General features: G+C 38.5%; 1 protein-coding gene across 1 annotated transcript; it reads left to right on the top strand.

The window, feature by feature from the left end:
• The first annotated feature begins 155 nt into the window (after window positions 1–155).
• Window positions 156–6,057, top strand: psmd10 (proteasome 26S subunit, non-ATPase 10). Its single transcript, XM_034223209.1, has 5 exons — window positions 156–419; window positions 520–618; window positions 1,673–1,819; window positions 2,931–3,097; window positions 5,512–6,057. The coding sequence occupies exons 1-5, from the start codon at window positions 306–308 to the stop codon at window positions 5,663–5,665; spliced, it is 681 nt and encodes a 226-aa protein (XP_034079100.1). The 5' UTR covers window positions 156–305; the 3' UTR covers window positions 5,666–6,057.
• Window positions 6,058–13,705: the final 7,648 nt, after the last annotated feature.

Below are 13,705 nucleotides of genomic sequence, written 5' to 3'. Positions count from 1 at the left end.
TATATGCAACGAGGGCCTCTGATAGCGTTGTTTCAAGACTATGAATACCGTGTTACACAAATTATATTTGACAAGTGATAAAAATGTAATAATAATCGAATTAATAATAGAACCACATACGAATTTAGCCTCAACGTCGGGTGATGCCGCTGATAATATTTTACTTTGAAGGGGGAATATAACGGAAGAGCGGAAGTAGAGTTCATAGTTTCCTGAGTCACGACTGCACGGTTCAAACAACCTGAAACAACCCCACTTTGCTAACTACTGTGTACATTGTTTATATCTTGAATTATTTTTTAACAATGGAGAGCACTGTATCAAATGTAAAGGTCTGTAATTTAGCTTTCACGGGGGAGTTTGAACAATTAAAAGAGTGCATCCTGGCAGATAAAACGCTTGCCTGCAAAACGGACCAGGTAAGAATGAATGTTTTAAAAATAAAGACACAAGTCAAGGGAAATTGTTCACATCTTTTAAGCATTCTAGGAATTCACCCACCGTTTCCTGTGGTTTCAGGACTGTAGAACCGCTCTGCACTGGGCTTGTTCAGCTGGACACACCAACATTGTGGAGTTTCTGCTGGACCTGGGAGTGGAAGTGAATCTGCAAGATGATGTAGGCACTTCTACAACTAAATGTTTGGTTGCAGTATTTTTGTCCTCTAATGTAGTGCATAGCAGTTAGTATTATATACTATTGTCCTTATACTACAGTAACTACCCAACTTGATACACATTCGAGAATAATGAATAACTTAAATGTGTCTCTTTAAACCCTCTTGCTTTTAGAGACGTTGCATTTATAATAACCATGTAAAGAAAATGTAGTAGAATTTATGTTTTTACAGTTGTGGAAGAAGTACTTAAATAGTTTAAATAGCAAAACCAATATTTTCAAAAATACACACAAGTAAACAAATAGAGTAAAAGTCCTGTATTAAAAAAACCTACTTAAAATTAAACACATATTGGCAAATACTCAAACTACCAAAATGTAAAGTTCTCCTAATCGCCCATTTCAGAATCATGAATATTAAATAACTGCATTATAGTACAGCGGATAAGCTCTCATATTATAACAATTGTGCATTTTATAAGAAAAGCATGACATTTCTAACATAGTTAGTGGATACCATAAGGTTTATTTTCAGATGTGGAGGGAAGTCAGATTTGACCTGTGAGGACCGTGAGAGGTAAAATCCAAGATGGCCTCGAGTCTCTCGGGTCAAATGTTCAAACACTCTTAATTTTGGATATTATGATTATTGATGCTTTATGTGTCTCTCAGAGCTGGTAAAAGTGGCACTCATTTGTATTACTTTGTTTACTATTGCTGGATATCGTAACCTATAAATTCAATAGTGTTTAATTTGGTAATTTAGCTATTTTGTATTAGCTCATAATGTTAGTCTATAAAGTTAGTTAAAGATTGTATATAAAACGTTTGTAATCTTGTAGTTTGTACATTTTAAATGTCTATAAGATGTAAAATAAATTACAAAATATGTATACATCCGAATGCCATGTTGTAGAATGTGAACAGACATAATATTGTGTAATCTAAAGATCATCCAATTCACTTTGTGTTATGGATTGACAACAATCTATTTTATTATTATTTATTTAAATAAACAAACAAACAAACAAACATGTGATGTTTTGCTTCCCAGGCCTTGTGGACCCCTCTTCACATCGCAGCATCAGCAGGCAGAGAGGACATAGTGAAGGCTTTAATATCCAAAGGAGCTCAGCTGAATTCAGTGAACCAAAATGGATGCACAGCTCTGCACTATGCCGCCTCCAAAGACAGATATGAGGTAAGGCTCCCAGGTTGCAGTTACTTTGACTGATACTCCGATCTCATGAAGAAGACTATACTACATACTTGTAATCCTAAACTTGTATTAAGTGTTTTCATGATGCTATATATATGCATATGTCACACAGGGGTGGAACTTTAAAGTTGTTCCTCTCGCCATTTTTCACATAACCCATGAATTCCATTAGAGTACAGCATAGGTATGAAAAATAACTTCTGTAGTGTAAAATATGTTTTTAGTTTTTTTACCATCAGCTGTGTATTAGAAGCTTTGGTCTGAAAATGGAAAGCAGTTTCACATCTTGATAAAACGACGTACCTTCTGGCCACATTATATCATATAATATAATACTATTTGTTTACTTTGCTGTTGGGGGTAGAATGATCACTTGGATAATACATATGCTGCAGGATATCATTGCTATCAACTTCTTTTTGCATTTAGTAATATTTGAGAACAACAGCACGATCAGGCTACATTTTATTGAGAAATATCTTTAATGTGTATTTCTTAGGACTGGGGCAGAATATTAGAAAATCCTTCCATATAATGCAATCGAGTGCAACACCACAACTAACTATGACCTCATTGCTGAACGAGGATTGAATAAACTCCTCTTTGATTGTGTAAAAAAAAAACACATTAAAGAACTCGTATAAATTAACTTTATTTCAGAACAGCATTGTTGGATTTTTCTAGATTGTACTGGTGTACCTAATATAGTGGCCACCTAGTAAATGTTCAATGTATAAATAAATATGTAAAAAAACTTGAACTCATCCCGAGAATGCTTCCATTTTTCTAAAGAAAAGTTGTAATGTATAACCCTAAATACACTTGTCTTTTTTTTTCGATTTAGTATTGAATTGGGAGAAAATATGTTGGTGTACATTGTTTACCCCTGCAGGGGACAAGAACATGGAGCAAGTCACAGTAACACAAGATGCCTACAATGCATTAACATGGTGTTTGACATTTTACCTGTGGCATGCCATTTTGAAACCTACACAACAGGATCTGAAGATGTGTTTTTCATATAAATGGGAAGTCAGTGTTAGTAGGATACTTTCACTAACGTGTTACTACCAAATCTTTCCTCTCTTTATAGATCGCTCAGCTGTTGTTGGAAAGCGGAGCAGACCCCAATATCAGCGACAGATACGAGTCCACTCCCCTTCACAGAGCGTCTGCCAAGGGCAACCACCACCTCATCCAGCTGCTGCTCAAACAGAGCGCCTCCACCAACATCCAGGACTCACAGGGCAACACACCACTGTACGTGTGGATACGTATTTGACTTATACTGCATTGGGGCTTTCAAATACTGTAGGCTAGAGTTTAAAACTACCAGCCCTTAAAGCAGTCGTTCTCAACCTGGAGTTTTGAAGATATTTCTGGGGGTTGAAAAAAACATCAGTAAAAAATTAAATGTAGTATTTTAAACTGGGGATATCATTTGCTTTAGAATATATTTTATTGAGTGTTATTGTAATACATCCACACAACCACCCCTTCATTTAGCTCTACTAATTTAACCATTCACATCACACTTGCTTAACTTTAGGGCACAATCACAAGGCAGAAGTGTTTAAACCCCAAACATTAAAACACAGTGCATCTTCCCCTATATTTGCAAACAATTTATGAACGATGATTGCCTGATTATTAAGGGGGTATGCAAACTCTAAAATGTTAAAAGAAAACCCTGCCCTAAAGTGTAAATTCAACAAAATTTAAATAATGTGTTCTCACTTATCTTTAGAGAATTACAGTAATCCCAATGTGTGAATGTTTGTCTTAGATATGTTCACCTTTGGCCTAATACAGGGGTCTGCAACCTGCGGCTCCGGAGCCGCATGCGGCTCTTTAAGCCCTCTACTCTGGCTCCCTTGAGCTTAGACAAAAATAAGAAGGAAATAAAATACAAATATGTGTAGGACTATTTATATTTTGTTGCATGGTTGAAAATGTTTCGTATCTTGTATTTTGAGGTGATACTGTGACACATAAAAAATAAAGATAAACGGTTTTAATTAAGTCAACTAAAATATGCGTCATATCCTGCGATGGTCCCGCGGCAGCGCCTTTTCTTGCAGGCGATAACCTGATCCCCGGCTCGATGAGCGAACTATGGATAAATCAAAGAAAATAAAAGTATCGGAGGGACACAGAGGGTTTCATTCTGCGTGGTTAGGGTTATGCTTTCACAGCAAACGATGCTGGTTTACCGGTATATTTGATATGTAGAGAGAAGTTGTCAAAGGTGCTGCAGCCTTTACGTATTGGAGGAAAAACACGGAAGAGGAAGACAGCTAACGATGTTCAGTCATAATTCAAACACAACTATTTTTAGGGTGCAGCTATAGGTTTTATTTATTTTAAAGTAGGCCTGTATTTTATTTTTTTTTCCTTATATGAGTTATTTGTTTATTATTAGAGGTAAACAGTTTTCTATAATATAATAAATAATACATGCAAACAAACTATAGTTTTTGTCTATGATATAACAACATATACAACATTATAGGCTATCAAGCTATCAAATATGTTTTGCGGCTCCAGACTAAAAAAAATGGTGGAAAAAGGGGCAAAATGGCTCTTTTGGTCAAAAAGGTTGCAGACCACTGTCCTAATATAATGAAGGTGATTCGAATTTAGCATGTAGTGCAATCACAATTTAAAAAAAAAGGAAAAGCATCATAGGCGTGAGGCTCAGGTTTGGGAAGGCTAAATCACATTTTTTACCTGACGCTGCCCGTCTCCGGCGTCTATAGAAAAGAGATAAACTCATTGTGTGGAGTTTAAATCTATCAAGTAATATTACAGGATAAAGGAAATACAGTTTAAACTGCCGTATGCAGAGAAGGCGCCGACGTGTCACACTTATCATTCATATCAGATCATCGATCATATAATATCATAATATATCATATATGTCCTTATCTGAGTCAGCTTCTCGAGCCGTATCTGGCCGTGCAACACTTACAGTGTCACATACTGTATGCAGAAGTATTATTTTAAGCAACACATTAAGTTGACGAAACACTCAACTCAAATGTAATTAAAGTCAGATCCACTCGTGTCTTTTAGACGGGGCAGTGATATCATAAAACTGTTGTACGCTTTCAAACACTCGTAGTTTATTTATTTTTTAACCAGTTGTTCTGTATTCACCTTGCAGGTGCATGTGGCTTGTGGCTATGTGGCTTGTATCCTGGATTATATGTTTAAGTCATGGATGTTTAAAGTTCATATTTGTCTAATATTAGTTTACTTTTCATTAATGATGTATGACGCTGCGCTGTCAGTACACTTGTCCCTGTTTGTGATTGGTCAAATGTAGCTAACCCCGCCCCTTTCACATGAACGAGCTGCGCTCTCAGCTGGACAGAGAATCCCTGGCTTGATTTAACGAGTTGATAACCAGCGTCGTAGGACCGCTTAGCGAGATCTCGTTTGAGGGTTAGTTAAGATAACTCAAACATATCCAGGGTCTGTTGAACTGGCTTCGGGCACAGGTGGCTGCATAGCAGCGCTAATGTCAAAGACACAAACATTATACATTATATTTTTATTTTACCAGGATGCAGTGACAAAAATATTTGGGAAGGCTTAGCCTTCCCTAGCCTACAGTACCCGCTGCCCCTGAAAAGCATCTCTGTATTTATAATTCTGCTTTTTTTTCCCAGCCATCTGGCGTGCGAGGAAGAGCGTGTGGAAGCAGCCAAGATGCTGGTGGAGCATGGGGCCAGCATCTACATTGAGAACAAGGAGGAGAAGACCCCGCTACAGCTAGCCATGGGCGGCCTGGGCAACGTTCTGCGCCGGATTGTTGAGGGATGATTCATTTAATGACCCCATGTCTCACTCCTGCTCTGATCCCCACCATCACAAGTTACATCATTAGAAATCTCCTCCCAGTCTGTCATCCCTGGAGTGACAGTCAGATGTGTAACAGGTCGAAGATGAGCTGGTGTAAGCCGGGAGAAAAGTTGTTTTCAGACCCTTTGATGGGGCACTGAAACTGCTCTGAACTTAGATGTCTGATCAAAAACAGTATCCTGTGCAACAAGGCGGCATTTTCTTATGATATATTTCTTTTTAAGTTTGATTTAAATGACCAATTAAAATATGTTTTCAGGCCTGTTAAAATAGTTGAGGATGTGTTTATCTGTTGTACATGTGCTCATTAAATCCAGCAAAACATTCAATATGTGTTTCTGGCCAACTCCTGAGTGAAATATCATGCTCTTTAGCTGTTAAATGCTTCAGCTAGTTGTGTTGTAGTATAACCAATAGGACACCATACAAGTATTAAGTGATTGTGGTAGCACTTCACTCTATAACAGTGGAGTTGTTGCTTAGAGAAATTCAACTAAATGATTCATTGATTGATTGAATTGATTGATTGAAAAGTTTATTAACAGCTTGTATATTGGGTACAGTACAGTACAGCTCAAAACATACAATTGTTAAGGGGATGCAGACCAGAGAAAGACTTTCGTCTTGTTTACATCAGGGTCCCCCATTTCCAATTCATCATGTCATTTAAGACATAAATATATTCAAAATCATTTTTTTTCAAAAGAAATGTTGCAGTATAACTAGTGGGAGACCAGACCATTGATGTGTGAAGCTATTTTGATACAATACTGTTGGACATGAAGGTTATGAACATTTTCCATTAACAATATTCAGAACAATTTAGCAAATGCATGTTTTTCCAAAGTCTAACCCCCTAATCCCACCAGGAGCGTCTGCGCTGCGTTGCGGCGATTTTAGCGATCGCGGCCACTCTAGTCAATGGGTGCTATTCCACCAGACCCGCTGCGCCGTGCCGCGCCGCGGCTCGAAGCGTCCCAGAAGCTCCTCGCCGCAAGGAATTTCTAAAATATAGGATGAATCCTATTTTTGACGCGGCGCAGCGCAGCGCAGGCAGGAAGTGGAACGTTCATCCAACAACTGCTAGGCTGAACACACGACGCTCCGCTTCCGCAACGTTTTGAAACGCGCCTGGTGGGTTATAACGCAGGAGGAGGTCGCAGCGCGGCGCAGCCGCAGCGCATACGCTTCCGGTGGGATCAGGGGGTAACTCCCGCCTGCTCCAGCCTGATCCAAATAGAGTGGCGAAGTGCCTCCCCTACCAGGGGACCTCTATAGAGTGGCGAAGTCACGCCCATCTACTTCCGCCCCATGGGACCTTATTTCTGAAAAATTACGTGTTGAAGTCAATGGGGAGAGAAAGATTATCTTTCGATCCCGTTTGAATTGTGCCACGAATTACACATATGATGTTTGTCAATCTTAAAGAATCATTTCCATGTCAAAAAAGTCACAGTTTGTCGTAAAACTGTTGAAATATAAGACCAGGAAAAATACGCAACTAGAAAGACTATCCCAGAGTCGCGTAAGTGAATTTAGCTAGCTGACATTAACGTTACACATTACACTCCTGTTACTCACCGAAACCTTGTAAAGCCGGTCCCGCATGCTGGAACCGACTAACTCCCCTTTTGTGTAGGGTGAATTGCCCTAATGTGGGAAATGTTTTGCATTTCAGACTTCGGGAATATTTTTGCTATATGAAGCCGATACAATAAATCAACATCAAGTACCATTCTGAAATCCCCATGATGTGTCCTAATCAAACCAAAAGAGAAAATGCAGATATTACACTCATAAAAGAAATGGTAGACATATAAGTACTCTTAGTGCCAAGTTGTCTCAGACAATCTGCATTTCCTAATGTGGGACAGTTCTGTGCAAAATGTGGGACACTAAAAAGTATATGTTAAAAAGCCTCAGTCACCTTAATTCATCTAATAAAAACATCTCAGGTCAGTAACACTCAAAGCTAAATGTGCAATACCATGTTCAGCTATGTTACTATTTATAATGTTATTGTTTTTACAACAGAATATGTTTTTCTTTAAATTGAAGTTAAATGCATCAATCTGATGCACTTTGAGGGCAAAATTAAGAGATTTATGGATACAGCTCTCAACACTCATATGAAACAGAACTGTATATATTTCAATAATCCAAAAACTATTAGAATATGCTCACAACCAATAACACATATTTGATAAACTCCTCTCTCCTATCTTTATCTTACCTAGTCTGCATTCTTTCTTTTTTATTTATGCATATTCGACTGATCACTCCCCTTTTACAATGTGTGTTTGTTTTTTTTACTGACCTATAGCACATATTGGAATGATTTCTTAACTTAGGCTATTTTTTACAATGTGTGTTGGAAGGATTTATTAAATTACTATGAATATTTGGGCTTAAATTAATTGCCATCTCTTAAACTCAGACATTAATCCCTGACTTTGTCATACCATTTTAACAGAGATGCAGCCACCCCCAATTATTTAATATAATTTGCCCTTCACCTTAAATATCTAAAATAATGCATTAGAAGACTAAAACCCTGTAAATAACCATTGCTCTTGCACAATCCATGCCCCTTTTAGACCTGTCCCACATTAGGCAAATCATACTGTCCCACTTTGCGGAACATGTTTCCTAAAGTGGGACGATGGAACATTTGATTGAAATAAAAAATATAGAGTATATTTACACCATATTATAATATGTTCTGATGAACAAACATATCATAAACACATCCTGATAAAAAAATTGCAAGATTGTTTTATTTATACGAAATTTAAAACCTTAACATTACATTTGTCAAAACACTATAGAGGCTTCTCAATACTCAAATTTCCCCTCCTCGGTTCCCCCTCCTCGAGACTTAGACCCGCCCACAGGAGATGCGAGCGGAGGACCGAGGAGAGAGGAGGGGAAGCAGCAGACGTTTAAAGAAATGAGAACTCCTCTCCTCTGAGCGGTCATTTTAAAGAGACGTCCGTTCATTATTACGTGGCAACAGCTGCATCAGCTGTCGAGTGTTTTGTCATAGCGCTGTATCTCTGTAGATCAGCTGAACATTGTTCCCCCACATATTTACTTTGAATTCATTGAGAGTGCGGTATAATGAGACAATAACAGGCTACAGATGCGGACACACACACACAAATATATTTATATAAATATATACAATTTAAAGTATGAGAGCACTCTCATAATAACGTAACACAATCAGAGACTGGATATATCCCCCCCTCTCTCTGGTCGCTGAAATGGGGAATTGAAATTACGGGCCAAAAGTTGTATTTAAGTATTAAAAGTAAGCAGAGGACACCAAACCAACTGAGACCCGTCTGTCCGCCGCATTTACGCACTGTACAACACACACTTCCACACTGTACCACACACACACCTACACACTGTACCACACACACCTACAGCTCCTAAAGCATAAGCCGTTGTGTATTTTATTATGTGAAGCAATGGTCTTAGAAAAATATCGACTCTTTGTTTGTAGATATCTACTAAACTAAAGCAAATAAAGAGAGTAGTAGTGATGTTACGTATTGCGCCGAGGCTTCGGAGCGTGTGTCGAGTAATCCCCGAAGCTTTTTGTGAAGCATGTATCGAGGCTTGTATCGTTTTTTGCCAGTGACGTCATCGATGACAAACGAAGCCCTGCCTGTCGATACCACGTGACTGCTTCACGAAGCGATTCAGATCGGTTGAACCGTTGAACCACAACGCTCATAATACCCATGGATGTATAATAAGAACCATATTACCCCTCCTGTACCCGGGCCCGGTGACACGATGAAATCAAGAGAGCTCAGACCCTCACTTATATAGAGGTCGGAACATGTCATAACGTATAAATAGATACAAGCATAAATAAATGTAGGAATAAAAACATGAATAAATACAGGAATAAATATGTTCCAGTGTTTGCAGGGAGCTGTAGTGTGTGTGCTGTGGCTCAGCTGGAAAGCAGTTGACTCACGACCGCAGGGTCCCTGGTTCAACGACTGAACAATACGTATTTTTTGTTGTTTATAAAAGCTACAGCTAAATGAGACAATGTAGTTAATAAATGTATTCTTTGATATGGTTTAGCCTTTCTCAGGCTACAACATGGTTAAGTTTATGAAGGAATGCAAATCCCTCTTTGCAATGTTTACCAGCCTCCTTAGGCTTTTCAATCACAATCATTCAACTGGAATAAAAACAATATTGTTAACATTAAGATATGATTTTATGTTCGTTGTTTAGAGTTATTCTAAGGCTTTACTCATTGGGAACTCGGTATGAGATAGAGCACACTGTTGAGATGTCCAATCTGCCTGTTTTACACACTTTGACCAAAAGGGGGGTTTGTGTTCAAATGAAGCCCATGATGAAGCCTCATGAGATGAAGCCTTTTGCGAACCAATGGAGAGGCGAAGTCACGCCCATCTACTTCCGGACCATGGGACCCCGGAAGCGAAAAATGTACATTGAATTCAATGGAGAGAGAACACGTATCTTTTGATCCCGTTTGAATTGTGCCACGAACTACACATATGATGTTTGTCAATCTTAAACAATCATTTCCAGGTCAAAAAAGTCACATTTTGTCGTAAAACTGCTGAAATATAAGACTATGAAAAATACGCTACTACAAAGACTACAAATCCAAAATCCCATTCTGGGTCGCGTAAGTGATGTCACAGGCATGCTCGGTGATTTATAATAAGACTCGTAATTAAAGCGAAGAAGAAGAAGATCTCATAACTGATTTATTCCCTCCAATAAATTATAGATCGCTAAAAATAAATTCACTTTTACAAGATGCCTGTGTGCTTTGTACCAGGTTGTAGTCATAAAAGTGATCATACCACTTGCTCCTTCTATCGATTCCCGTCTGATGAAAGGACCAGGAGTCGCTGGATCAGACATATCAGGTAATATCATAGGTAAATATACATGTTGTGCATGTTCATGTGCATAGTCAAGTTAGCTACCTAGCTAGTAGCGACGAGTAGCGAGCACGTTAGTTAGCATTACATTACTTAGCCTTGTCATTTTTAGTAGCCTTACCATGAAGTTATTATTTTATTACATGAAGTAAACCAAAATGTTAAACAGTAACCAAACATGATGGTAAGTATTTCGTGAAACATTTGAAGAGTAGCCTACTGCGCCCTCCACCGGGTGCTAAGGAAGCAGTTCAGGGAGAGTCGAAGGCAGGCAGGGAGCTTTGCATGACATTCTTCTGGACGTGTTTCATTGTGATGACAATCTGTTTGTTGGAAAGACAGTCGTTGTGTGCTTATTGAGAGAAAATTGTTAGAAGAGATAATTATTCAAAGTGTTTCAAAGTGTTGTTACTTTAAACTAAGTGTTGTTACTTTAAACTAAGTGTTGTTACTGACCTTTTTCTCTTTTATTTTCTTTACCACACCTGTAACTGCTGAGACGTTGAGGAACATGCACACTGACCTGCTCTGGCAACCTGATTTCCACTGTACGTAATAGTATTTGGTTATGGTATATTATTTATATACATCAAAGGCACAATGCACCCCCCAGAGACACACATGTATTGATTGTGATATTTTGCATAGGTCATGTGAAATCATCTTTACATACTAGAAAACTGTAGGAGCGGCAACTTGTTTTGAAATTGAATTTTTCAAAGTCAACTTTATTGTCAATTTTACTCAGTTTGAGAGATCAAAAAGATGTTTAAATAAAATTATACAATTTACAGATATGTATACAAATATATATATCCTATATACACCATCATGTATAATGATGGTGTATGATGTAGAAGGAAGTGTGGTAGATAACAAGTAAATATAGAGTTACATACAGATCCATGTTACAGCAAAAGATGGAATAACTAAGAAGCACGCAGAATAATAATAATTACATGCAACAATTAAATAACTGCTCAGCATCTCCACCACAATCTACCTCTACTGGCCAACACAGGGAGCATATGCTGGGTGTAGAATTTTTCCAGGAGGAGGAGATTTCCATGCCATGCAGGGTCTTTGGGGATGGGGATGATGATCACCTCCTTCGTGGTCCACGCAACAAAGTAGCAGAGACTCCGGTCTGTGATATGCAGCTGCCCTTGGACTGGTGCCAGTATGGGTAATTCTCCTTGAGAATGTATGACCCACCCTCCTCACGAAGACAGAAGGATGGTAACTGGACTGCCCCCGCGATGGTCATGTTCCTCTGGCTGTGTGGACACTTCACCTCCAGCAGGGCAGATGGCTGCACAAGTCCATCGGGTGATGCTCCCAAAACACCCGACTCACTCACAAAGAGACCAGACTCGATTCTAAGCCTTCACCCCTTCGGCCTCGTTTACAACCCACCAGTTGACAGTTGGCGATGTCTCTGGCCAGTGGGTTGTATGTCTCCTCTCGCTGTTGGTAAAGTTGAGACACCGACTGGACTGCTTTTTAAGTGCCAGGCTTCCTCCACTGGCACTCACATCTGTGGAGCTGATCTGCCACATGGCAAATATTGCCAATGCTGCAGCGTGGCTGCATTTGTACATCTCCTGTGCACAATCACAGACAGCGCTCTGCATCGCGCCATCGTCTCCCATGCAGATCTGTACAAATAAAGTAAGTACCATTTGTTAGCATGCTATAATAGATTGAATGAGCAATAATACAAGTATGGTCCGGATCTGGGGGTGGGAGGGTTTATTTTTCCATAGTTTTGTCCTCTTGTCTGATTGTTGTTATTGTTTGTTTTTTCTGTATTTTTTGTAATTTGTGTTGTATTGGTTGTGATTGTACATTGTATTTTTCTAAATGTGTATGAATACATTTTTGAAAAACATTTGATCAACAATAAAAAAGGATTTGGTCAGGATCTAGACTCAGTGTGTAGTTTATTAATTAATCAATGCTCTCTACATTAGGAAAACACATACCAGTGTACCAGAGGGAGTCACACACAGCTGTGCCTAGATAACCAAAATCTTTGAATCGACACACAGCAAATAAACTCAAATGACACAACGACAAAAAGGAGATCACACATACAGTATAGTCGATAAAAACTGTCCGCTTCAATCTGAAGAGCAACTAAAACAAAACACGGGAGTGTACCTTGTTCTTGTGAACACTAATGTTATCCACAGCATACACAGAGACCACGAAGTTCTTAAGGAGAAAACTAGTTACTAAAACAAAACACGTTAGTGTACCTTGTTAGCTAATGTTAGCTAGCTGACATTAACGTTACACATTGCACTCATATTACTCACCGAAACCTTGTAAAGCCGGTCCCGCTGCTCTTACAGAACCGACTAACTCCCCTTTCATATAGGTACAGCTCTCAACGTGCCCAGACTTGTAGTGATTTTCACCTCGTAAAATACTTTTATTCTCATTCTGAAAGAATGTGGTGAAATGTGCTAACGTGACGGCCATCTTTATGTTGGTGACGCGTATTGTGCGGATTTGAGATCCGTGAACAGAGATTTGAGATCCGCAAGCGAATTTTTGGTCCACAAATACAAAATAGATTTACAAATGCCTGATCGAAAGGTGTAAATGTTAAAGAGATATTCACAGATCATTTTTTTATATGTGAACATATTTAGCGTATTTGCAGATCCGTTTTACACTTGCAAATGTATTTGTGAGTTTGCAAATCTTTTAAATGCATTTGTGGATGTTGTTTTACATTTACAAATCACATATTTACACACAAATTATTTGTATGTTCACACAAATAATTATGAGACATATCTATGCCCATAATAATCTTTCTCTCTCCATTGACTTCAATACATACTTTTTCCGAAATAAGGTCCGTTATTTCGGAAAAAGTATGTATTGAAGTCAATGGGGAGAGAAAGTTTATCTTTTGATCCCGTTTGAATTGTGCAACGAATTACACATATGATGTTTGTCAATTTAAAAGATAATTTTCCAAGTCAAAAAAAAAAAAAGTGTCGTAAAACTGTGAAGTAACACATTTTTGTGTGTGAAG

This window comes from Gymnodraco acuticeps, unplaced genomic scaffold, assembly GCF_902827175.1.
Source record: "Gymnodraco acuticeps unplaced genomic scaffold, fGymAcu1.1, whole genome shotgun sequence".
NCBI classification, from domain to species: Eukaryota; Metazoa; Chordata; class Actinopteri; order Perciformes; family Bathydraconidae; genus Gymnodraco; species Gymnodraco acuticeps.
Note: the sequence above shows the minus strand (reverse complement) of the source record. Positions and strands in the feature narration are given on the sequence as shown.